The sequence below is a fragment of the Polyergus mexicanus genome, unplaced genomic scaffold, assembly GCF_030449975.1.
Source record: "Polyergus mexicanus isolate NDT 795.1 unplaced genomic scaffold, iyPolMexi1.0 SCAF_21, whole genome shotgun sequence".
Lineage (NCBI taxonomy): Eukaryota > Metazoa > Arthropoda > Insecta > Hymenoptera > Formicidae > Polyergus > Polyergus mexicanus.
The window spans coordinates 5606413-5630936 of record NW_027223341.1 but is presented as its reverse complement, the minus strand read 5'-3'; the positions used below and the strand labels follow the sequence as shown (position 1 = coordinate 5630936).

The 24524-nt window shown below is 37.9% G+C and overlaps 1 protein-coding gene across 2 annotated transcripts; it reads left to right on the top strand.

Moving 5' to 3' along the window:
* Positions 1-296: 296 nt before the first annotated feature.
* Positions 297-24251, top strand: LOC138941951 (growth arrest-specific protein 2). 2 transcript variants are annotated; one of them, XM_070311927.1, is made up of 9 exons: positions 297-454; positions 9036-9429; positions 17859-17983; positions 18222-18366; positions 18926-19166; positions 20121-20382; positions 20808-20933; positions 21197-21283; positions 23244-24240. In XM_070311927.1, exons 2-9 carry the CDS (start codon positions 9210-9212, stop codon positions 23313-23315), a joined length of 1278 nt encoding a protein of 425 aa, XP_070168028.1. In that variant the 5' UTR covers positions 297-454; positions 9036-9209; the 3' UTR covers positions 23316-24240. The 2 variants fall into 2 exon arrangements, with proteins under 2 accessions (XP_070168028.1, XP_070168027.1); XM_070311926.1 differs by having other exon boundaries at positions 21197-24251.
* Positions 24252-24524: the final 273 nt, after the last annotated feature.

Here is a 24524-nt window from a genome sequence, read left to right as displayed (position 1 = left end):
CAACTAAGCGTAAACTCCCAAAAATTCTACTACTACGGTAGTATATAGCCGATATTTCAGGTACAGATAAAATATAATAGAGATTCCGTGATCTTTCCATTTTAAGGATAAAGTATCTCCATAGTCATCCTGGTTCGTCCTGCATTTCGTGCGAACCCTGTACAATAGCTGCTGTCGGAGTCGGAGTTGCTTTCCGTGCGCGACGTGGTAGGGACGGACAGAGATCTCTGTCGACGACAGGATCTCCCTCTCCGTCTTCGCGAGTTTGCGAGTTGGCTCTTTCGAAGCCGCCAGTATCGAAGCGAAGGGCTGCAGTCGTGATCGGATGCTCAGCGTGTACGGATCGGTCGGAGCGCAAGATGCCCGATTATTAAGCGAATGAGAAAGAATTCGGAGACATCCGGAGCGAACGAGGAACGCCTACGAGCAATGTTCCTCAAGAGCCGTTTCTCAGGTAAGCGACCGGCTAATTTCGTAGACATGATGAAAATCTGTTTATTGACATTGGACGAGTGTAAGCGGAATTTATACACATGATAAGCGAGACTTATTAGCGAGGATAATGATAACGTTTTTAAAAAAAGCAATCGTCATGAGATGAGTAGATTTTCGCGCAAACAACTGTGTGCAAAAAAAAAAGGCGAATGATTCTGTGATTTATGTCTATATTTATCAATCAACTCGATACGCAATTTAGGATGTTGTTCATTCGCTGCACGCTGTATCATTCTATTGTACGTATATCTTGGTTTTGCGAATCGCGAATCAATATTTGTGTATACACAAATATTGCGGAAAATTGAGTATCTCTCAATTCTGCGAAGCCATATAATGAATTCTATTTATAGCTTCAACAATTATAATCACGTTTCATTTCGCCTCTGTAAGCGTAAAAGGCATAAACATATTGCAACATTATGTTATATATTACAAATATATTGCGAAATATTAAAATGTTTTGCGATTACATTACATAATCGGGCACATTTTTCGTCGTGTATTTTTTTATTTTGCAAGTGTACGCAGGAGCTGAATATTCATTCCTATCAATTATTTGAGAAAGTGAGAAGCGATATGTTTAACCAGTGTGTATGTGTGTGTTTCTCCAGACAGCTAAATTACTTTGAATATAAAGTTCATTATTCTTCGCAGGCAGTTTATCATAATCTTTCATAATCAAAGTGGAAATAACTTTCTGTGACTGTGATGTATAAGACACGTAGTTGAAAAAGCATGTCGAGTTCTCCTCTTAGACATTGTACACTTTCTCTCGATTATATCGTAGACTCTATCAGGTTTTTTTTTTCCCTCAATCAAAATTGAATAGATAGCGATATCTTTCTCTTTCTCAATATTCTTAATATTCATCATTAATTATCTTGACGATTAAATATCAAGGTACTTGCCAAGACAATTAAATCCCCATAAAAGTAAAGGCTATCGCAAATATTAAAATTAACTAAAATCAAGAAGAATTTTTCATGAATTCCTAAGAGCTTGGCTTAATTTAAATTGTTAATTTGAAAAAAAAAATTATAATAATAAATAATTTTTTGCAACTTTTGATGTTTCGCTTTTATAAATACAATGATTACTGTTCTAATGTGGCATTATTCATTGACTGAGAAATGCTAAATTCTGCTTATTTCTTTAAAGTCTTTACAATTGCGATAAAAGTTTCTTGACAATTAGACACCTTTTTTTTATTGATCCGTCTTTCATACAGTTGTCCCTCTTTCTCGACAATTTGACGAACGACTGCCCGGCGACTCTCTCGCGAAACGAAGCTTAAATGACATATCTCGATGTGCACGCATCGCGACATAAAGTCATTAAAGTATTTCTAAGGCGTCGAGCAACGACCTGCCTCCGCGAAACTCATTATCCTCCATATAGACGAGAGTATATCTGCTATTATACTTGGTGTATACTTGGTGTACGTTGCGACCTCTTCTTTGTCATCTTGGCCGCAATTAAGCTTTACCCTTGAAGCGTGCGACGTTTGTGCAACGTGAAGAGAAATTAGATACCTAAAAGCGACAATGATAAATACAATATTTAATGATCAACGCTGTCATCGAATTAGCTGATCGCTGTAATTCGATAATTTAAAAAAAAATCACCGTCTACAAAGCATTTGTTCGCCAAAGTCTCTAACATTTAGCTCGTGGAAAAATATTTTATTTCCAATCGCGTATAAGCGAAAAAGGAAGCTTTTTCCTCGAGCCTCGTTTTCTTTATTTGCGAGCCGTTTATTGCCACGAGCCCGTTATAAGCACGGTCATTATCTCCCGTAACAGCTGGTAATAATATTACAAAGTGCGAAACCTGTGATATGATATCAACGACGATATAATATCGAAGGCGCGAATTGTGTCAGATGCATTTTCATTCGTGTGTACGATTTTAAAATTATTTCCCGCAAGAGATGCACATGTTAGAAACATACTTACAGAACGAACTGTTGTAAATTACGCGGTGCTTCGTATTAGTCTTTACCGGCTTCGGTATTAGACATGCTTACGATACCTCGATACATACCATAAATATTAATATTTTTTCCTTCCGATAATTTTTCCCTTTTGACGTATAGACGTTTTATTCGAAGGCGAATTATGTCCATCTATTTTCAGTTCATCGGGTGATCTATCTACCGAGATTAATACGTGCATGTCGCTATCGTTATCGAATATCTTCGAGAGAGAATCGCAACAGAAATAAACACGTGACAAGTGTCAAACATAATTGGACAAGATTTCCGCGTTATCGCTATCATCGCCATATCTTGTTCATGATTGTCCACGTGATTGATGCGAGAAGTGAAGCGAAAACAAGAGCGCGCGCGGCATCTTTCCGCGTCGCTTTCTCTCGTCGGACAGGTCTCTGCCTTGCCTCTCGCGCGCATGATTTTATTTACCCGTGGAACGTCACGCATTGCGACGTATGTATGTATGTATTGTATATAATACAAACACTCCTACGCGCGATGGTCACGCTCCAAAACGATCACTTATTACCTCAATCTTATTACCGCTAACGGCGCATTACCGCGCCTCGAGGGAATTGTTTTTTTTTTTTTTTTTTTAATTTATTCGTGGATCGCCGCTCTCGGTAACGCGTTGAAAGGGATCACCAAGAGTCTGCCTGCCTCGGCTCTAGAAATATGCGCTCCCAAGAGTTATACCCGTATTCATAGTCCGTCCTTGAGGAATAAGGATTCCTTGTTCCTCGTTCCACGTTTCATAAACTTTCCTTGACCGAACAAGGAATCTCATTGGCTCCCTTATCTCAAGGAAGGTCACGAGCTTCCTTGAGGAGTGACGCGACCTTTTTAGCAGACGATACGCAGAATATAACCAAATATAACCTCCAAAAGTTAGTTTCGTTACATTTGTGGTTTTGTGGGTTATTTGTTGTCGCGCTCTCAAACTGAAAGTGTATAAAGGAAAAAGGGATAATGGACAAAGAATTTTTAAATGATTCTGACTATGATGGATTTGAAGACGAAAATCCAGAGAATCGGATTCTGTGGCGGATTCCGAAAAGATACATTCGCGATTGGGAAAATCCCGTGGAATTTTTTGAAGATGGGAAAAAGTTTTCATATGTATTGTATGAAATTAGTTGCAGGCAGCATAAAACGGTGCTGCCTCCAGTCGGTCACTAAAAATCCCTAAAATATTCCTTCCTTCTGAAAGGGAGACTCGGCGAGGTCCATCTATGAAACAAGGTGGCCTTGCAGATTCAAGGAATCCTTCATGGAGGCCTTCTCCGCCCTTAAAATAAGGAAGGACTATGAATACGGATATTAATTTCCCGTTCGTACTCGCGAAACCGCACTCGTAAAAGCAAGATAACTGCGCTTTATTAGTGCAATAATCGGAGCGTAAAATATCTTATCGCCATCCGTTTTCTCTAAGCTCGATGACACTTAATTTACTCCGGTGTACATCGTAATCAAACAAATAAGTAAATCGCAGAGCGAAACACTCGCGTCTCTAGCGTCGTCGGTCAATTTCGTAAAACGTTTCGTATATGTGTGCGTAGCGGCATTTAATTAATAAAATATTGTAGCTTTTGGCGATAACCTAATGAAAATCAACGAATCTATTTCACACATACGAATATCCGTTACGATCGTCACGTCAAACACGTGTCTGAGACGCGTGTGCGAAAAGAAAGGTGCTTCGTCAATCTTTCTTCAGAATATAAAAAGTACATTCTCTGCAACCGTACGATGACACGTCGACTGCCACGTGCGTTTTGCATATATGGGGTGTAATTACGATTAAAGATAGCGAAAGCCGACGTTACGGTTATACGCGTATGAATTTGACTCTCTTATCGATCAGAACTTGTCTCGTTTTTATTTTCGCCGCAAACATGTGACCCACATGCTGAACATTATTCTATCTGTTGGTTTTCCCGCATCTTTCGTATAGGGAAATCTGTTGTCTCTCGGCATTCTCTAATTGACTTTGTAGGCCAAACGGATGAAACTCAACTCGCGACAGTATTTTTTAAGTACATATTTTTTAAGTACAAACTAGCCATTAAACTCTTATGCTCTTCGAGAGAACGGTAATTGGACGAGCACGCTCTGTTTGTGCGCTTTAATTAACTCGCGATGCATTGCCGACTATATTTTTATACATTCTTTTCATCTCTCTCCTGTGATTGCTATCGAAACGAAAAGTTGCTGCTCCAGTATAATAATAATTTTTGTACTAGTTATTTTATCGGATTCATATTTTGATACAAGATATTGTTAGTCTCTCATAAAATATATTTACTGATAGATGTAAAAAAAAAAATATTAAAAATTTCTCTCTTATGTTAAATGTTGTTGGGAAATCGTTAATCGATATTTATGAAAGATCATAATAAGATTGTCGTTAAGGATAAATACATCGTAGCTTCAAGGACATTCCTATCTGATAAATTATACAAGAAATTTTGAAATTATCTATATTCGAAAGTTGAAAGAAAGAATCATCAAGATAGCGATGCGGTCCACCGCATTCTACGACGTTCGCTATGCTAATTTCAAAAAGATGTATTCAATATTTCATCGCAGCGCAGAATTTTTAATTACGATAGAACCAGTGCAAGCAGTTCTGTAAAGTGCTACTTTCTATCTGACAGGAAGAGAGCAACAGTTGTGCGTACAATTGCAGCAACTAGGGAATAATTTTCTTGATTTGCTGCATACAAACATATCTATATAAAATATTTTTATCCGCGCGCATTTTGCATAAAATATGTTTGTATATATATATAACGCTGCATATATGTGTACATATATAACTGTACGAATTTCTGTAATCTGACCGACGCAACATATAATGTTGCTTTTTCTTTTTATGATGCGGGTGACCGCGACTTTATCGGCTCCTTTTAAGGAACATTTTACGACAGTATGTTCTCGCGTAACGATCACCTGCACACAGCATTGAGCTACGACTGTGTAAAAGGTAAAACGACTAGAGAAACGCGTAAGAGCTGACCTAGCAAATCTCTTTCTCTCTTTCTGCGTAAATTAGGCGTAAATCATGTCGGAACTGTAGCTTATCGTACTGACGCGATCAAAAAGTAGCCAAGTATCCATTTAGAAAACATAATTATCATAATGTCCACATTAGTGTGATAAAATATTAATGTTAAAAAATTAGTTTTTCCCTCTCTGGCAGTAATTAAAGATAATTAAATGACTTTTGTTGTTAACGGATGACTTGACGATGCGTTGAACCAACGATCGTAAATAAGACATTGATGATTAATATCGATAATCGAAAGACGAATAAACAAACGGATGTATCATTAGCATGATTCACCGCAAACATACGACGGATAACTGTTTGAAACAGCTCCGCTATGTTATTCGGGATTGTCGTGAGATCTGTCGAGGACCATCGGTCACGAGAGATTGTCACGCGATGTCAGTGTGTTACACGTGTCTCCTCGTAATGAGTAGACGCCTACGCGCGATGATGGACGCCCAGCTTTTGCCATACAGTTTATCTAGTGCGTGTTATACGCGTGTTGAGGTCTCTAATGACGATCCAATTCGCCGCTCATCCTCCGATTAAACTCGATTGTTGTCGACGGTCGTTGACTTCGGGCACGGACTTTGACGCATAATGCGCCAATTCGATTTTCTTTTGATCGGGTAATGGACCATGTCGCAGTTCATTATTATTTTATCAACTTCCTTTCACGTACGACTGCATTTTCGTACCGATTGTTCTCATTATCGAGCCGATGCGATTAAAAATGGGACAAAATTTTTTAAAAACTTATCATGGTAATTGATTGCGAAATAAACGGCCTCGTGTATTAATTTAGCGTGAAATGGACTTTTTTTTTTTTTTTTTTTTTTAATGAAGATTTTTATATCATTCAGCATAAATATAAATATTTAACTGAGGGGAAACTTTTAAATGCTAACGAGAGTATATTAATAAATATTTTTTCAAATTATGTGCAATATATTGTACGTCGATTAAAATAATCTCGCCAATCAATTCGTAGAGTTCGCGCTCTACAAATCGAACGATATATATTTTTATTAAAATAAAAACACTCTACAGAGTGTTACATATCGTTCGCGTATCGTTTCATCAAAATGAAAAAAACGCTATCAACAGCTGCCTATTAAGATTGATATGGTAATTTTTGAATGTAGGCGTGAAATAACGTTATGTCTGCGATAAGTATGCAATTATTTCAAACTTTGTTGGATATATCGAGAGACCGACACGACTGTGTTCACAAATTAATGCAGAGGTCATAAAGCGTATATAAAGCGATAAAGTTATGTCATCCTGTAGGCGAGCGTTACGCATCTAGTGAAAGATAAAAGCTTGATTAATGGCAAAACGCGCATCAGTCTCTATCATCTTGTTTTTCGAGCGATGATGAAAGAATCTTATAATCTGATGGATTAATTTTAGATTGCAATTAGCATGCTATTATAATCTACTTGCGATATCACTATAAAAGATAATAAAATAGAATACTTAAACATATCGTACATATTTAGATAAATTTTGCTTTCGTTTATTACTTTGATGAATAGTATTGTATATTAACATATATCATCGTAAAATATATTACGAGTTGACTAAGTCGTTCGTTTACTTGTATGCCAGAGAGTTACAATACTGGCCTTATGAATGATGTCTTTGAGAGGAGTATCGATGAAGTCGGGAAGTGGAGAAGTTTTAAATCGTTCGATAGATGTTACAACTCGAAAAATTAGTATGTACTACACGCTTAAAAAAGCATCGGGAAGTCGGTAAACTCGTCCAAATTTGGGAGCGGGCTTATTCCCTACACGGATAGACGAATCTTTAGTCAAGGATAACCATGTGTACGTTGCGTTTTCTTGTTGGCTGGTTCGTATAAGCGGCGTTCGACTTGAGGAACTCGAGATGTTTAGCATCTGTAACGTATACTACCGCTATACTAGTGGTCTTTGAGCTCGTCATGTTGTACGCCGTATATAATTATAATGAAAATGCTTTTAATAAAAAAACAAAGGATTGATTTATCGATCTGCGTGTATTTTCGCGTGTATTTATGAGGATGTCTACTGACGTATGCTAAAAGATATTTCGCGCCCACGTGCCACATGCTGATCATGCAAGCATCAAGCGCAGTGACAATCTCATCTGTCGATTGCACGCTGTCAGTTTCACCGGTTTCGCAAACTTGTCGCTCACCATCATTCGTCTACGCTAGAAATTTCGATAAGAAAGTCGTCTCTCTTCGAGTGAGTTGCTCTTAATACCCACGAATCTGAGAAACTCGCATACGCGATAATGTATTGCGTTTTACGGTAACAGGATAGAGACAGCTGTGTCAAGATATCGATGTATCGATGTCGAAGGACATTCGTAGGTTTGTCCGTGAACGTTAGTGTTGGACAGTGATTTGTTTTCTTAGACGAGAGATGCTGATGCGTACTCTCTTACATCAGCATTTTGACATTGCTGACGCGATTAATAATTATGATCTTTGATCTCTCGTTCCTGTCGTTTCAAGTATTCGAGTAGTTGAATGAGATAGATTTTAACTTTAAACATGTGTGTGTCATGCTTCAATATATTAATTTTAATATAAAGCATAAATCCCACGCAAATGTATACGGTATAATTGGAGGCATTACTATCATTAAGAAATGTTTCTTCCTGTTGCAAACAGATGGAGAGGCCTCCTAATTAATTATTGGTGCGTGAGTTGCTAATCGCTTCGTGTCCCGATATGTGATATGTTCCTTTGGAAGCGGAAAATAACGCTAGCCTCGTTCGAAAGATGTTGTGCGCTAATATTTTACAGAATCCAAAATGGTATTCGCTTTGTATCTTTTGCGAGTTGATAGACAGTTTGTGCTTGATATTGGACTGTTTAGATTTCTTTATTCTTGAATCATTCAATCTCTTGTATTTTATTATATAACTCCTTCATAGGGGAAAATCGAAGCACATGATAGAACGATAAATATAGACATAATTACCACACACCATCATTACTCATTCGCATATACAGACTCTATATCCTTATGAAAAAATATAATTTTTAATTTTAATAATATAAAATAATTTTTCCTCTTACGTAATTATATTTTTTTTTTATCTTTTCGAATTTACCTTTACTTTTACAATCGATCATACGCATTATATAATTCCACGATTACCATAAAGTTATGTATATACTCTCTGTTTAAAGTGATATTTTTCAAGCTATCCTCAATCAGTCTGCATCTTAAATTTATAGCCCTGCGGACGGGGCACTTAAAGAGGAGCCCTTAGTCAACGGAAATGAAATCTCATCGTGATGGCTTCTCGGAGAAATCGTAGAGTCGTAGAGAATTCTCGCGCGCATAAATGCGAGACCGCATGTTTATCGTCTTGTCTCTCAATTTTTCTTTTTTCTTCCAAGGAAGGTTTCGTGTCATATCTTATCGTCGTACTCTCGACTTTTCGCCTTGCGACTCCATCTCATGATAACGATAGCCTCTTTCTGTTTCTCAGGCGGCATTTAATCGCGAAGCGTACGTTCCTGCACAAAGTTGCTCTTAAATAGCCTGGGAACTGTCGAAGAAAGTGAAGTGGGTCCTGGAAGAGGACCCGGGAAGAGCAAGGAGAGAAGGGTCGAAGGAGGATCCAACGTGCAACCTAGCCAGGAGCATCTATAGGACCGATTCCATGATGTCGTACGCCAACCGATTCCCATCTTCTCAGCACACTCGTTATCGCAGTAGCTGGGGTCCATCCTCGGTTTCCGTCTTCGATCGCGCCGATGTGCCACGACCCTCGCCGGAAGAGGAAGAGTTCGAGTTCTATCACGAGCGACTGCACTCGGCGCAGAGTCGTCAGCTGATACCGCTACAGGAAGATCTGGCCGATTGGATCAACAAGACGATAAGTGAGTACCATACATCGTTTCATTATAGGCAGAGCGTATTTCTGCGAAATGAGTATCGATCGACGAGAAATCTTTTTATATGAACAAGGTTCGTGATATCGTCAAGGTCGGCGAGCATCAGTTTCGTGAGAAAACTCGATAACCGTTAGATATTAGTTTCGCCGATTTATGAGAAAAGTGGATAGCTTTTGCAGATCTATAGTCTGCGAACTTACTGCAGGCCAAAGTCGGAGCATGAGTCGGAATGTGTTCTACCCCGAGCTCTCTTTTCAATGGAATACAAAATAAAACTCTTCCTACCAAACTCGCTTATATTCTAAACTAATTGGTTTCGCATTTGCAATTTTGTCATTTCGATGTATACGTATCACGCGAAGTTTGCCATGACAGAGCAGTGTATCGCGTGTTATCTTTGAGATATTATTTTCATGCAAAGTTATCAGGAGCTCGACTTTTGCAATAATCGCTATTTGAGAAAATCGTGACAAGCATTTCAGCAATTCCGAATTTTAATTTATTAATGTTGAGTACATCAAAAATTGTTATGAAAAGTTGCACTTGTGTTTAAAAAAGTAATGTAATGAAATTTTTTAGTATATTGTAAGGTATTGGGGGTATTTCTCGATCCTCGGTTCTGGGACGCGAAATCGTGAGAAAGCCTCCTCGAATATAATATGTCGGTTCAACAGATCTGGATCTGTTGGTTGCTACGGGATCCCCGGAAGTTATTGGGCCACAGAACGACACCGATAAAGTTACTATTGAATTATATATTTAGAGCTTAAAAGAAACGAAGACTATATCGTACGACTGTGCGTTGTTACTTCTGTATGACTCCTCTGTCGAGACTTCTCGTCTCGGACCCTTCGTTGTCCCCTCTATTCTCTCTGGGCGCTAGTATCGCGCCGATCGTATCGCCCCCTGTCAGCGGTTCTCGATCGTGTAACGGGGCCCTTCGTGCTACAATATTATTTATTCTATTGTATTTGTATACATATCTATAACAAATTTTTAGTATATTTCAAAAATTTATTAAACTACTTAATATTCTAAAAAAAATAATCAAGTACGAGGAAACGTTACGTAAAGCTTATTAGAGTTCTAATCTTGCTACTTTTTTTCTTTAATTCGATCGTGAATGCAACGAGAAAGAAAAATTGAACGACGGAAGAAATCAAGGTGGCGTAATATCGTCTAACAATTGCACTCTCGCGCCATCCTTGGCCATCTACTTCTTTTTCGCGTTGCTGATATGTGAGGTCACTTTAAAAAAAAGGCCGGTCCATGTCATACCATGTGGGATGTGGTGTGCGTGTGCAAGCCTTACGCTTTGATACGTAAGAACCACACAAAAGTTAGCATCTGGCGCGACGTGTGGGAAAGGATATTCATAATATTTCATTTTATCGTATATTTCATCGCGTGTTGATGAAACGACTGCACAAAAATGTGTATGCCATATGCGTAAAACTTAGCGAAACTTTTATTGACGTCAAACAACTATATTATATATTGCTTGATAAAAAATTTATTTATTCTATTTACAAATCCATTTGACAAGCTATATGTGAAGGATGATTACATAATTATCTCGAAAATAACTGTAAAAAGTAGAGATGAAACGAGGAGGATTAATAAATAGTTATTAATTTATTTAATTATTATGTATATTTAAAGAAATGAGACGACCCATAAATTTTAATAGGATATATTATTTTGTTGATATTAGATTTGAGAAATTTAAAATAGAAATTGAAATTGAAAATTTCCGCAATTTATTATATGCGAACAAATTGACACGAATTGCATTCCAAAAATGTAATCCATGAAGTTAGTGCCATAAAAGTTTTTTACCGAAACTAACTAATCGAGAAATCATCGACAGTTAGTCCTCCTTTAATTTTATCGTATCGTTCTGTTCATGACTGAAACTTAGTCGCTTCGGTTTAAAAATAAAATTCATCGTTTTTATCGGTGTAGAATAATTTTTTATATCATCATACATGTACAATATAATACATTCTATTATTTTATAAATTATCAAATAGTAAATGTAATATCGCGCGAATATATATCGCATCGTATCTTTTTAAATAGATATATAATTGTGTATGTTTAAAAATAATTTGTTCGATATCTTAAAAATATTTAATTTTATTTAGTGTTTAGTGCAACGAGAAAGAAAAGTTGAATGACGAGAAGAGCGCAGTAGTCCGTGATTCTTTTTCTACGAGGAACTGGAAATCGTCCGATGGCTATCTAATTCCAGGCGCGCATATGACCGCCTTTCTGAACCGCTAGTTTCCTAAAGGTGGGTATACACTTTGCGAATGAACACGGAACGAACAGCGAATGCGAAACGTTTTGAACGTTTTGCGAATCGAACGTTCTGTTCGCATTCGCTTTGGCGTATATATCTGCTGAATGATAATAATGAACGTTTGCATTCGCTGTCCGTTCGGTGTTCGTTCGCTAAGTGTATACCCACCTTAATACGGTACGAATACGAGTTGATGCGTAAGATAGAACTGCTACGATGTACCGAGCGTCGCAGAAAGTAGCAATTTTGATATATAAAAAAAAAAAACAAGCCGGGATAAAGAGGATAAAGTATCATTAACTCCTATGTGTTACATCACATATAATTAAACTGTATCTCGAATGAAGAACTAATAATGAAAACATTTATCAAATGATTCGTTTTTACATAATTTGATTCACTTACGATTGTCGCTTCGCGATACTTTCATCTCTGATTGCTTCGCGTATGCGATTAAGCGTATCAATGATGAAGGAAAATGTGTATAAGCTTGTACCGTATATAAAATATGCGTGCTGTCGCGAATATAGTTTGGCAATTTTGGGAATGTGCGAAAACGAGTGTGGTCTCTCACGCGGCCTCGAATAATCCAACTCCAACAAGGATGTGGACCACCCTGAAAGATTGCGACACGAGCGAGATGAGGGAAAAACGAACGATACGTAAACGAACATCCAACGTGTACGTATATTTAGCCACAAAAGGATATGGCGATATACGAGTATGATTTACTTACGAGATTTGCTTACATTACGTCGCTTAAAATACATCGATCTTTGACAGATTACCAGAGACACTCAACAATATTAAATTAATATCAAATGATACGTGTGTGTGTGTGTGTGTAACGTTTACAATAAAAATTTAGTACACTAAATAATGATTCTCCAGGATTCTCTCCTAAATGGACAATGAAAATGTTGGGTTTATTTATTCGCTCGAATACGCGAATACGAATGTTAATTGGTATTTAAAGAATACAAGGGATATTTTATCGTGCACCGAAGATGCGCGAAGAAATCATATTCCTTCGCACACATTATGCGAACGTAATGCGTGTACATAATGTATGCGCTGCAATTTTGCAAACTATTTTCCTTTTCTTTAGCTGGTATATGTATAATTTTAGAGTTGAGAGAGAGAGAGAGAGAGAGAGAGAGAGAGAACTTTTGTATTGTATTTAATAAAACGTTTCAAGAATGGTTTTGAAAGAGATATTTTCAACGAGGCGTGAGATGGTGAAGGAAAAGAAGACATTTAACGAGCTTCGAAAGATGGTGGGAAAGGTTGAAATTCGCTCGACCGCTCGTCCCTAACATATCATCAAAATGTTTGCTCATCCGAGTTTGTTTGCTGAACAGATTTGCTCGCACAGGTTTTTTTTTTTTTTTTTAGAATATCTAGGAAAATTAGAATTTAAAATAAAGTCGGATAGAGTAGGTATGTAAGAGATAGCTTTTTAAAATTAAAACGTTAATGTGACTGATTTTATATGATTACCCGTATTTTATACGCATGTTGATTCGTATAAATATTTGATATAGATTAATTTAGGATTGAGAGAAGGCTCGAGAGATATAGAGTCTTATCGTAACTTACATTCATGTCGGAACACCACGAGTCGGACGAGTTCTCTTTCTAAAGGGCTTATATATACAATAAAATGAAGATGCAGAGAACTTCTTTCATTGAATTTTCTCATTGAAATTCAAAGATTGCCAAAGCATGATTGGCGACGTGAAAAAAAATAAAACGACAGTCTTTCGTTACCCACGCGCGCCCTGCGTCTCTCTTGACAGTTGCAAAGCCTCCGTGACTCAACCGGAAGTGAGCCGGGCACCCCTCTTCCTTCGTGCCACTTCTTCTCTACTCCCTTCATCGTGGGGCACCCAAAGCCGCATTACGCATAATGGGCGTACGCCTTCCTAATACGTTTGCGCATCCGCGGGGAACAAGGACGATCGTCGTTATATGTGCGACGATACCGTCTTTTAAATAGCGGCGATATTGCCGTGGCACGCGCTGCGGATGCTCAACCAGCCAGTAAATCAAAAAGCGAAACCTTCGAATCGCACCGAGCTAATTTATCATCGAGGTGATCGCGTTCACGGTTTTGTCGACTCGATCGGATTTATCGTGGGATCCAGATTGCGATATGCACCGTTTGCAGGGTTAGGTTCCATGCTTCTCCGAGCAAATCGTGATCGAGCTTCGTGCCGTTTTATCTTGCCGCCGGTATATTGCGTAGCAAATAGTTAAAAAATATCCGTTATATTCTCTCGCTATAGAGCTCGCCCTATGACACGAGTGAACGGAATAGATATGTGTATTGCGGTATAAACGAAATACGTTTCTCGAGAACGGTTAGAGAAGAAATACAAGAGTATCGCCCTTAAGAGAAGCCAGTTTGGCGTTAAAATGAAACGACAGTGCCATCAAGGATTTAACGAAAATACGGGTCACGGTGCACAGTAATTGCCTGAAGCCTCAGGCGTTAAGCGATCTCGCGTGAGGATGAAGGGCGGACGTCATTAGCGATAAAAGTCGAGGAAAGTCCTTCCTTTCGCTTTCGTCGTCGGTTATAAACTTGTCGCGAACGTTATGCACAGATGTGCCCTATTGTATTTTACTCGCTCGAAACCCAATGATCGATAACCGTGCCAATGAGTGCCGTGTAACCGTCATCTTGAACCGATGTGCCGGAAAAACACGAAAAACACATCGGCATGATCTAACCTAAAAGGATAAGGCTGTAAAGTTTAAAATAGAAAAAAATCATAATAAACTAATTTCTTTAAAAATAATATATACTCTCGCGAATTCGTCTATCGACTCTTTACTTTTAGTTCTCAAGTTTCAATCTCTGATTTTTTTGACACTAACAATAAGATTCAATTTTTAACTTACGATCTTGTACTTGGAGAAAGTTCTCAAAAGTTCGCACTTTATATTAACGTCACACGTAAATAGCGCAAATAACAATGGAAAATGTAAATCGACGGAGAGATTAAGAGCTTCGTTCGAATAGCTTCTCTTACAATATCGATGAAGATTGTCTTATTGAGAACACGATAATCTGTCGGTGTTGGCTATTGTCTATGTAGAATTTATTATCCTATAACGCGTGAAACAAAGGAGAAATTCTGCGCGATATATGAGTGCGTCCGAGATATTTGTCCGAAACTACGTTTGATTACATAACTTCTGCGTTTAGATATTCGAGGAGACTTTCCCTGACAACGAGAGAGATACCGCGAGCCAATCGCCGCATCGTTTCCTCCATTCCATATGCGGATTCGCGCATTGCGTACGATTCTTACGGATATTGACCTCAGCGGATCTGTTTGGGCGAACGCTTTGGAAAACGTTGTTCTAAAGTTGTGTCGCGGACAAGCAACGACGTAATGCCACGGACATGTATCTCATTGTTAGCCCAGTGACGGGGAACATGGTCGCTTTACGTAGTTCCGGGTGACCGAGTTCCCGCACGGCGGGAACTCTTCGCGCGTCCGTGCACGTGCTCGAGAGCCCGAGAGTCTATGTGCGCTCAATCAATAATTTTTAACTAACAAGAGTCACATTTTCTATCCAGTGAAAATTCATCGAATAAAAAAAAAAAAAAAAGAGTAAGATCTTAAGGTGGGTATACACTTAGCGAACAAACAGCGAACCAACAGCGAATGCGAAACGTTTTGAACGTTTTTCTCGCACGAATTGTCTTTGATGTACCGCTTCATGAGGGAATCGAGCCGAATGCGAATCGAACGTTCTGTTCGCATTCGCTTTGGCGTATATATCTGCTGAATGATAATAACGAGCGTTTGCATTCGCTGTTCGTTCGCCAAGTGTATACCCACCTTTACGCGATACTTTCCATACCTATCAATTGTTTATGATATTTAAATAATTATATAAAATAGAGATAGAGAATTTGTGTGTCTCCATAATTGTATTATAGATAATCAAGATTCTAAGATTTAAAAATTTATAAAAATATTATTCAAAAAAAGAATATATTTCCTCATCATATTTAAAAAAATTACTTTACCTTCACGGAGAATCGGGAAGTCGACCTCCTATTATTTCTACGACTTATCCGCAATCCCGATGCGCGTGGTCGGTGCCACGTGATGGATTCTGTGCCACGGACCCGCGTTCTTTTCGTCGTGCCCCCGGTGCCAATCCTATTGTTGTTACCGGATCGAGTCACGAGCTCGCGGATTCTCATTACCATCTATATCTACGAAATACCTATCGCTGCGCCGGGGTCTGCAACCTAGTTCCTATTTCCCATCGTGCCCGCTCTATATCTATATATATAGGTGTCCGATCATGTCATCGGCGAGCCTGTAAGTTTTCCTTAGATGCGTTCATTGATCGGTGACTCTACACGGGGGTGAAGGAGGGAGAGAGAAACTGTACCAAAGATATTGATATCCGGGTCAATTGAAGTGCCTTTAAGTGGGACATTATAGATTTTTATATATCTATTACGTATAAATTCTTTTATGTATAAATGGAATTTAAGTATTTTCAATAGTACGACTATATATAATGTAAATATTATTTTTAATATCGCAAAATTATTATTCGTTTATAAATTTCTCTAGTTATAAAAAAATTTAAGCGTTTCTCCGATTTAAATATAATAATCGATACGTTTTACTTTGATAATTCTGATTGCTGCACAATTTTCTGTAATTAACATTCACGTTCTACATTTCACGCTAAAGAATTCCGAATTACGAATGCACGATGAGTATAATAAAAATAAATCGCGCGAATACGCACGCGTGACACGAGAAGTGAGAAGTAAAGATCGCGAACTATTTCGAGAAAGCAAATCTTTCCTTTCTCGAAATACTTTAAATACAATTTGAATCCTGATATCTATACATATCCGGTGAAATTCAATTGCTCTAGTATCTTCAGCGTCATAGATATATACTTATACCCGTATTCATAGTCCGTCCTTGAGGAATAAGGATTCCTTGTTCCTCGTTCCACGTTTCATAAACTTTCCTTGACCGAACAAGGAATCTTATTGGCTCCCTTATCTCAAGGAAGGTCACGAGCTTCCTTGAGGAGTGATGCGACCTTTTTAGCAGACGATACGCAGAATATAACCAAATATAACCCCCAAAAGTTAGTTTCGTTACATTTGTGGTTTTGTGGTTATTTGTTGTCGCGCTCTCAAACTGAAAGTGTATAAAGGAAAAAGGGATAATGGACAATGAATTTTTAAATGATTCTGACGATGGATTTGAAGACGAAAATCCAGAGAATCGGATTCTGTGGCGGATTTCGAAAAGATACATTCGCGATTGGGAAAATCCCGTGGAATTTTTTGAAGATACGAAAAAGTTTTCATATGTATTATATGAAATTAGTTGCAGGCAGCATAAAACGGTGCTGCCTCCAGTCGGTCACTAAAAATCCCTAAAATATTCCTTCCTTCTGAAAGGGAGACTCGAGGTCCATCCATGAAACAAGGTGGCCTTGCAGATTCAAGGAATCCTTCATGGAGGCTTCCTCCGTCCTTAAAATAAGGAAGGACTATGAATACGGGTATTAATGTCTTGTGTATGATAGATATATAATCAAACAACGATCGTAGTCTTATTACAATCGTCGTTTATACCCTGAAGACAGGAGATAACGGATCGAAGCGGGAGTTGATAATGGATAACGGCCGATGGTGAGCTCAAGTCGGCGCTCACATGTGCTTGCTCTATCGTTTACCATGTCATTTGCATTCGTGCATCAACTGCCGAGAAATAACGAATGTAAGAAAGAGACGATAATAGATAATGCGGATGATGATAGATGGCATAGATCCGGATTAACATATACGATTAACGAATGTGTTGAAGAAAGCTGGAGAATAGAAGAAAAGGAATATGGTAAAAACATTCGAGGACGAAATTAAATAATTTCTTGTAAGACAAATGAAGATTCTCGTTAGAATCTGTTTTGTTAGATTTATGACAGGATTTATGAGAAGAAGAGACAAGTGATAGGTTATAATGCGCGTGCGGATTATTACGGATGCGACGAGAGAAAGAGAAATATGAGAGACGGACTTAATTCTGCAATTTTCGAATTTCAGATGTGGATTATATAACGGGTGACAATTTCTTCGATGTACTTGATAATGGCGTGATTGTGTGTCGACTGGCAAGGGTTATCCAGGAAAAAGCGAGATCCGCGATAGAAGCTGGACGAGCTAAAGGAGTAAGCATACTCACTGGTCATACTTTTCAGCTTTATATTTTTCCATCGAAACACGTAAATTTTTTTCTTTGCGATATTATTTTATATGCAATAATATTTAATTGGTCCTAAAAAAATATGCAATATATCATCAGAATTTTATTTGGAGAAAACATATTTCGATACAATAATAATAATAAACATTTTTAATTCTTTCTATTCTCGCGGAAAAAAAAAACACGTGGTATTATTGTTGCAGACGATACCTCCTGTGATACGTGGCCGTTGCTGGGAAAATGCCGCGCGTCGCAGCTTCTTCTCTCGCGACAACATGGAGAACTTTATACAGTTTTGCCGGCGGCTGGGTGTCCACGAGAATCTCCTCTTCGAAAGTGACGATCTCGGTAAAGCCCGGCGCGATTAATTTTAATGCATACGAATTAAATAGAGACTCGCTGCGCATCGCCGCTCGTCTCATCGGACGACTTTCAACGACAGACGCGATTTAAGCGCGCGCCCGCTTTTAAGTTGATGGGAGATAATTCGGAAAAACACTATAATCGACTCACGCGGTGGACGTGCGTGTCGTATAAATTATGATCCAGAGGTAAATGCAAATCCGGAGTAGTCGCGAAGCGAGAGTAATCGCCGCGCTGATTGCGCGCGACTTTAAAGAAACTAGAGCGAGTCCACTTGCTCTTTGAAGATCGGAACGCTTTCTTATTTGATCAACTTTAATTATCATCGAAAACGATGCAGTTACATAAATGATATAACGGCGTAATTGAGCGAGAAGGTCGCATTTAAAACAAAAGCTGATGCATTTCATTGTATTGTTGTAGGATCGCGTTGACCTTGAATACAATAATAGATAATTATTATTAATAAGAATATATGTTAGATCTTGTCATCTTATACATGTGGCCAGAATGCGTACGTGATGCATATCCGATCTCTTTACAGTTTTACACGGTCAACCGCGGAACGTAGTGCTGTGTTTACTGGAAGTCGCACGATTGGCGGCCAGATATTCTCTAGAACCACCCGGACTCGTGCAGCTCGAGAGGGAAATCGCGGCGGAACAAGAAAGAGATCTTCGCTGTTTGTCGGACAGCGGTATATCTCACAGCAGCCTCTCTTGGCAACTCCAATCGCCATCACCGATCGCGACTCCCAGATCGCCGGAGAAGATCAAACATAGCAGGTAAATAAGCTGTATATTTCAAGTCCATATATACTGAATACTTGAAATTTTCAAATATCAGATTGCTCGGTCATTCTCTGATACGTAATCCAACGATCTCGCAACCGATCCTATGTATCTTCAACTACGTTGCGTACAACGTAACGGTCGGCAAGCAAAATGATGTTGCGGGAAGAAACTGAAACTTAACCGTTACGGCATGTATAAGTTATTCGCTCGTATAATTTCTGTTTCGCTTACGCGCATCGCATTTAGAACGACGTCCAATAATTGGAGATTAAAACAATATATTCCGCTTCGTTTACGACAATAGATTTTTCCGTCAGGTTAGGTTAGGCTAGGTTAGGTTAGGCTAACCTAACCTGAGGTTAGGTTAGGTTAGGTTAGGTCCCTAACAACCGCTGCCTGAACGCTGCAATTTTGCGAGATGTTACCGAGAAAGAGACCTTGTATTAGTCGTGGTGACGCAACTCCGTAAGAGTGGTTAAATGTCATAGTACGCTAAAAACCTTTATGATACCAATGTCAAAAATGTTACGATGATCGCTACATTGTGTTACGCTGAATAATCAGAATTAATATTTATTCCGTTAAACCGTTTAGATAAAATTTATCCTTTCGATCTTACCATTATATAACTGGCCATAACATAATTTTACCGTAGATAAATATAAATAATTATGATTTATTTTTTACTGGCAATTGGCACACACAACTATCGTCGACATGTTTTCAAAATCTGATCATGAAGTATATTATTTTTCATCTTATTTACATTTTTATGTGATTTCTTTTTATCCTCCAAATTGTATTATATAATCGACCAATTATTTTGCCATTTTAATCAAATGCGAAGGATACACGCTTCTAAATTCATTGCCAATGTTAAACTCTTTACCGAAGAATTAGAATATTTTGCGAAAGCATTTTATTATGAATCGTGATGCTTTCTAGTTCGGCATCCGAAGTCGCGACGACGGCCATACGATGGTTGGATCCCGTGACCGATGCTACGCATGAACCTGAGATGCGAAGATCCGTTAGCGATAATGGCCCGACCGGAAGCGACGGTGTGCCGAGCGACACTACCGAGGACGACTGGTCCCGCGGTAGCGCCGAGGACCCGGATGAAGTGCCGTCCCCGTCAAATTCGCCATCGCCTTCGCCGGCCGAGCCACCGGAGCACCTTGGTCCGATAACAGAGCTCGATCGCAAGGTATCGTAAGCGAAATGTCCCACTTTCACGTAAAGTTTCAATAACAGATACTTTGAGAATTTCAAGTACCGAACTATTACAATTCGCGTCGTTGAGAAAATCTTGGTCCTATGGGTTGTTACAGTCCCGTCTAGCGCTGCATTATAATTATTATCGTGCGAGAAGAAAAAAAAGTGTATGAAGGAGGAAAGAACGATGGGAGAATCGGCCTTTTCTCGCGTACGTTTTCCACACACGTGGTCTCAAATACCTGCATGACGACACGTCGAAGCGATTTATCTCGCGTGACGTGATCGATCGCCCTTCGTCGTCTATACAGCAACAACGAAGGGCGGCGGCTTGATGCACATCCGTCTTTCTTCGTTTTAAGCGCATTATCTTCGGCCGCGTGGCATGCTTCTTTTTCTTCTTTCTGTCTGCTACAGGTACGAAGAGCTACCGAGGCCGTCCAGAGACTTTGTCAGTGCCCTTCGGAAAAGTGCTCCAAACTGAAAGTGCGCAAAGTCGGCGAAGGCCGCTATCATATTGCGGGACGTAACGTTTTCATCAGGGTACGTATATATTGTATCATTTGACATTTTATATAAATCATAATTTTATAATATTAAAAAATTACCAAAACTCCTTTATCCATAACTCCTCGAGTTTCATTTCTCCTCGAGTACGCTACAGAGCTGCACTCCCTTGTCATTTAAGAGTTGTTGCCCGAAAATCTCGAGATCTCTTTCTTCTCTTTCTTCTTTATTCATAACACGTCGCGGTGATCCTGTAAACCTGCCAACCGTTAACGACCGTGGCGCTGACGTGTTCGCAGCTTCTCAAGGGGAGACACATGATGGTGAGAGTGGGCGGCGGATGGGATACCCTGGAACATTTCCTGGCGAGACACGACCCCTGTCAGGTGAGGGTTCTTAACCGCGAGAGCACACCGCCCCCCGCTCGCGGCACCAAGCACGACAGCTTCCTGCACATTCGGGCCAAGTACCGCAGCCCACCATTGGAGCCGAGCCTCTCACGTCGGTCGCTCGCCTAAGAGCACCTAGTTAGTTGCCTAATGATGCGATCGCGCAACCTCTCGGGCTGCTCGCACGCGTGGCGCACATGCGAAATTGATATCGTGGTTTCCGGCACACAGCCGTATCACACATCTTACCGCGTATATATCATATAAAAAGGCACTCGATATTCTCAAGTCGATGAACACGTCGATCAATCGGCGTGTTAAATGATGCGACGAAACGTGGCAGCTCGTATTACCGTAATAAGAACGGTAATTCGCGTAATTTTCGCGCACGATACATTCCTTTATTCCAACTATACCGAGTTGACAAGGGAAGAAAGATCGGGAAGGAAACGGATCGTCTCAAGAGCTTGCGGTTACTCTTATGCGCATTCCGATATATTCATGTATGCTATTTGCGAGCTATATTTACAGGGCCGAATTTCTCACCGCATCGTCTACGCCAGTTTGCAACGCGATATCTCTTCTACTCTAGTATTTACTATATACATCTTCAATTGTGTCAAGTGCATATATACATATTCGTTGTCGCGCATGTATGCGTTATATATGTAGGTCATGGTGCAAGAACGTACACGAATCACAATATTTTTGCTATATTCGTATCAGGTGATTGTGAAAAGCATTTTGTATCAAAGTATATCCTCGGTGATACGCGGTACGCTGCCGATTTTTGAGGAGAGCGGTGTGATTGCGAATAGTCAAAGTTTCATATCCAAGATTGTACTGTATAACACGGGAAACTTTAATTATTCGGCATTTATCAACGAATATATATACTACATATGCTTCCATCTCTTGAATCATCTCTCTTATCTTCAGGTACTAACATAATTAAAATTCTTCGGCAGAGTCTAGAAAGTGTGTCGCACTTGATAATATTAATAATGTTAAGAACGCAATGACCAAATTTTATTTTTAGAACTGTCATGATGTAATCATTATAATAAAAATAATAATAATAATAATAATAGTGATTTAAATGAATACATTGTACATTTAAGCTCAAACATTGTGCTCTTGTACGTGCAATAAAAAAATTAAAGTGCAATTAAAATCTCAGGTAGATAATCATCTGTATAAACGTATCATGCCTTAAAAAAGATTGATAAATTTTTTTTTTTGCGATACTATATTACAGTATTTTTCTTCAAATAATTGTTGTAACAGGTTTACAAAATTCTCACAGTCATGCTAACGTAGTTGTAATCTTTCCATTACTAAAGCTGCAACGTAGTTTTCTTGATACTCAATCCTATTCGGCTTTCAACTTTGGTCATTGCTCTATACTACCAATATATTCTATAATGCACTGTCATATTTTTGCGACGAGCACGCAAAATCAGGCACTTATACATTGTAATAATCACACAGAGTCGGCTAAATTTTCTGTATATTAGATTCAATATTTGTGCAATATTTATGCAATAAATTGCTGTTATAACGTACTGTTATTAAATTTGATAAATAAATAAAATTTATTTATTTAATTATAGATATATTAACACATATAAACGGTAGCATATTTGTATTCGAAGGATTCTTAATATGTACGTTATATTTCAATCCTTTGTTTTTATTTCGATTATAATCGAATTATAATCAAATGACGAATCTCATTTTAGCCGACTCTGAAATTTATTGACATACTCTTTAGCATTCGATTAATATCTAATACAACTTATATCGCCTAACGTGTAAAATGCTTCATGATAATTGCCTCAAACATATATGTTTTGTACTTTTATATAAATATTTAGAATAAGGAATATAATATATATATATATATATATATACACATTGGCGTATTTAATTAAACAGTATAATTATTCACTTACAGAAGTGCAAGAGCACAGTATGCAAGGGAATACCAAAGCAGAGAAACACGCGACGAGTAATGTCGGCTCGTTGAAGCCAATTAAATTGTGATCCGTTTATCGGCGCCGAAAAAGAGATTATAATTGTGTGTTTCACGAATCGATATCTTTTATGAATGATAAATAATCAATTCATTGCGTTCAATTATCCTTTGCGAAGCAGAATCAGTGTTAAATTGCAATTTATACTATAAGGTAATAAGCTGTTAGAGTTTAGCGAGTTATTACAGGGCCTTATGTATATTACATAAACATAATTATACTTGCAAAGTTACTTCTTACACGTAATTGAATCGCCCTGCCTAATTAAATTAATTTCGCCATATTATGTAATTGTAAATAATACGTTATCCCGACATATCAATAAATATAGCTGATTTAAGTTAATCGTACCTGCTTTATACTGCGTTAATATACAATATATTAGTGAATAAGTTACACATGTTCTATTGTATATATTTAATAAGTTGTTTGATATGTTGTCAATTGTCTTTTTATTAAAAATTACGTTAGATATTTGATTTTTTTCATCAAATATATGTTTTGATGATATAAAAAAATATTATATAAATTTAGTTGGGGAGATTATTATTTACAATAAGATGTTGAAACGGTCTGATACAGTATATTTTAAGACAAGTTATATCTTGCGTTAGTATGGTTCCGTGATTAGTTGGCTATTAATCAGCATTGCTAATAACACACTATACTGCATTAATTTAGACTTTGTAACTCTGTGTGTACTAGGCTTTTGTAAAAAAAATTTTAGACTTTGTTTAATACAATATGTATACAAAATACATCGTACATCATACATTATCTTAATCTATTCAACAAAGTTTGAAGCTATTATGTCGGTTGTTATATTATTTTGTTGAACAATAAAATATCTGACTGATTATATATATATAATCTCCGAAAATTGTGTAACTAATAAATTATCAATAATATTTTGGATCTCGTGTAATACAATCCTTTCCCGAATAATCACGATTCCAAAAATAGCAATACAAGTGCTTTTATTTTTCTGCTTTGTATTATGAGACATAAGTTAATCTAAAAGAATTTTATTTTTTTGTTAACAGTTATTGATGATTATTTGTTACATGAAATTTCCTTTATCTTGTTAAAATTACTTTTTCTTTAAATTGATAATAGGTTACAGGGAAATGTATTATTTTTACATATATACTAAATATATATTTCAATATACAAATTAAAATTTATTACAAATTAATTTACGA

Excerpts from the sequence above, each read along its gene's own strand:
- LOC138941951 (XM_070311926.1), top strand. The coding sequence starts at position 9,210 with ATGATGTCGTACGCCAACCGATTCCCATCTTCTCAGCACACTCGTTAT. Across the intron at positions 19,167-20,120 it reads GAGAAGATCAAACATAGCAG|TTCGGCATCCGAAGTCGCGA; the intron begins GTAAATAAGCTG and ends GATGCTTTCTAG. Across the intron at positions 20,934-21,196 it reads GACGTAACGTTTTCATCAGG|CTTCTCAAGGGGAGACACAT; the intron begins GTACGTATATAT and ends ACGTGTTCGCAG.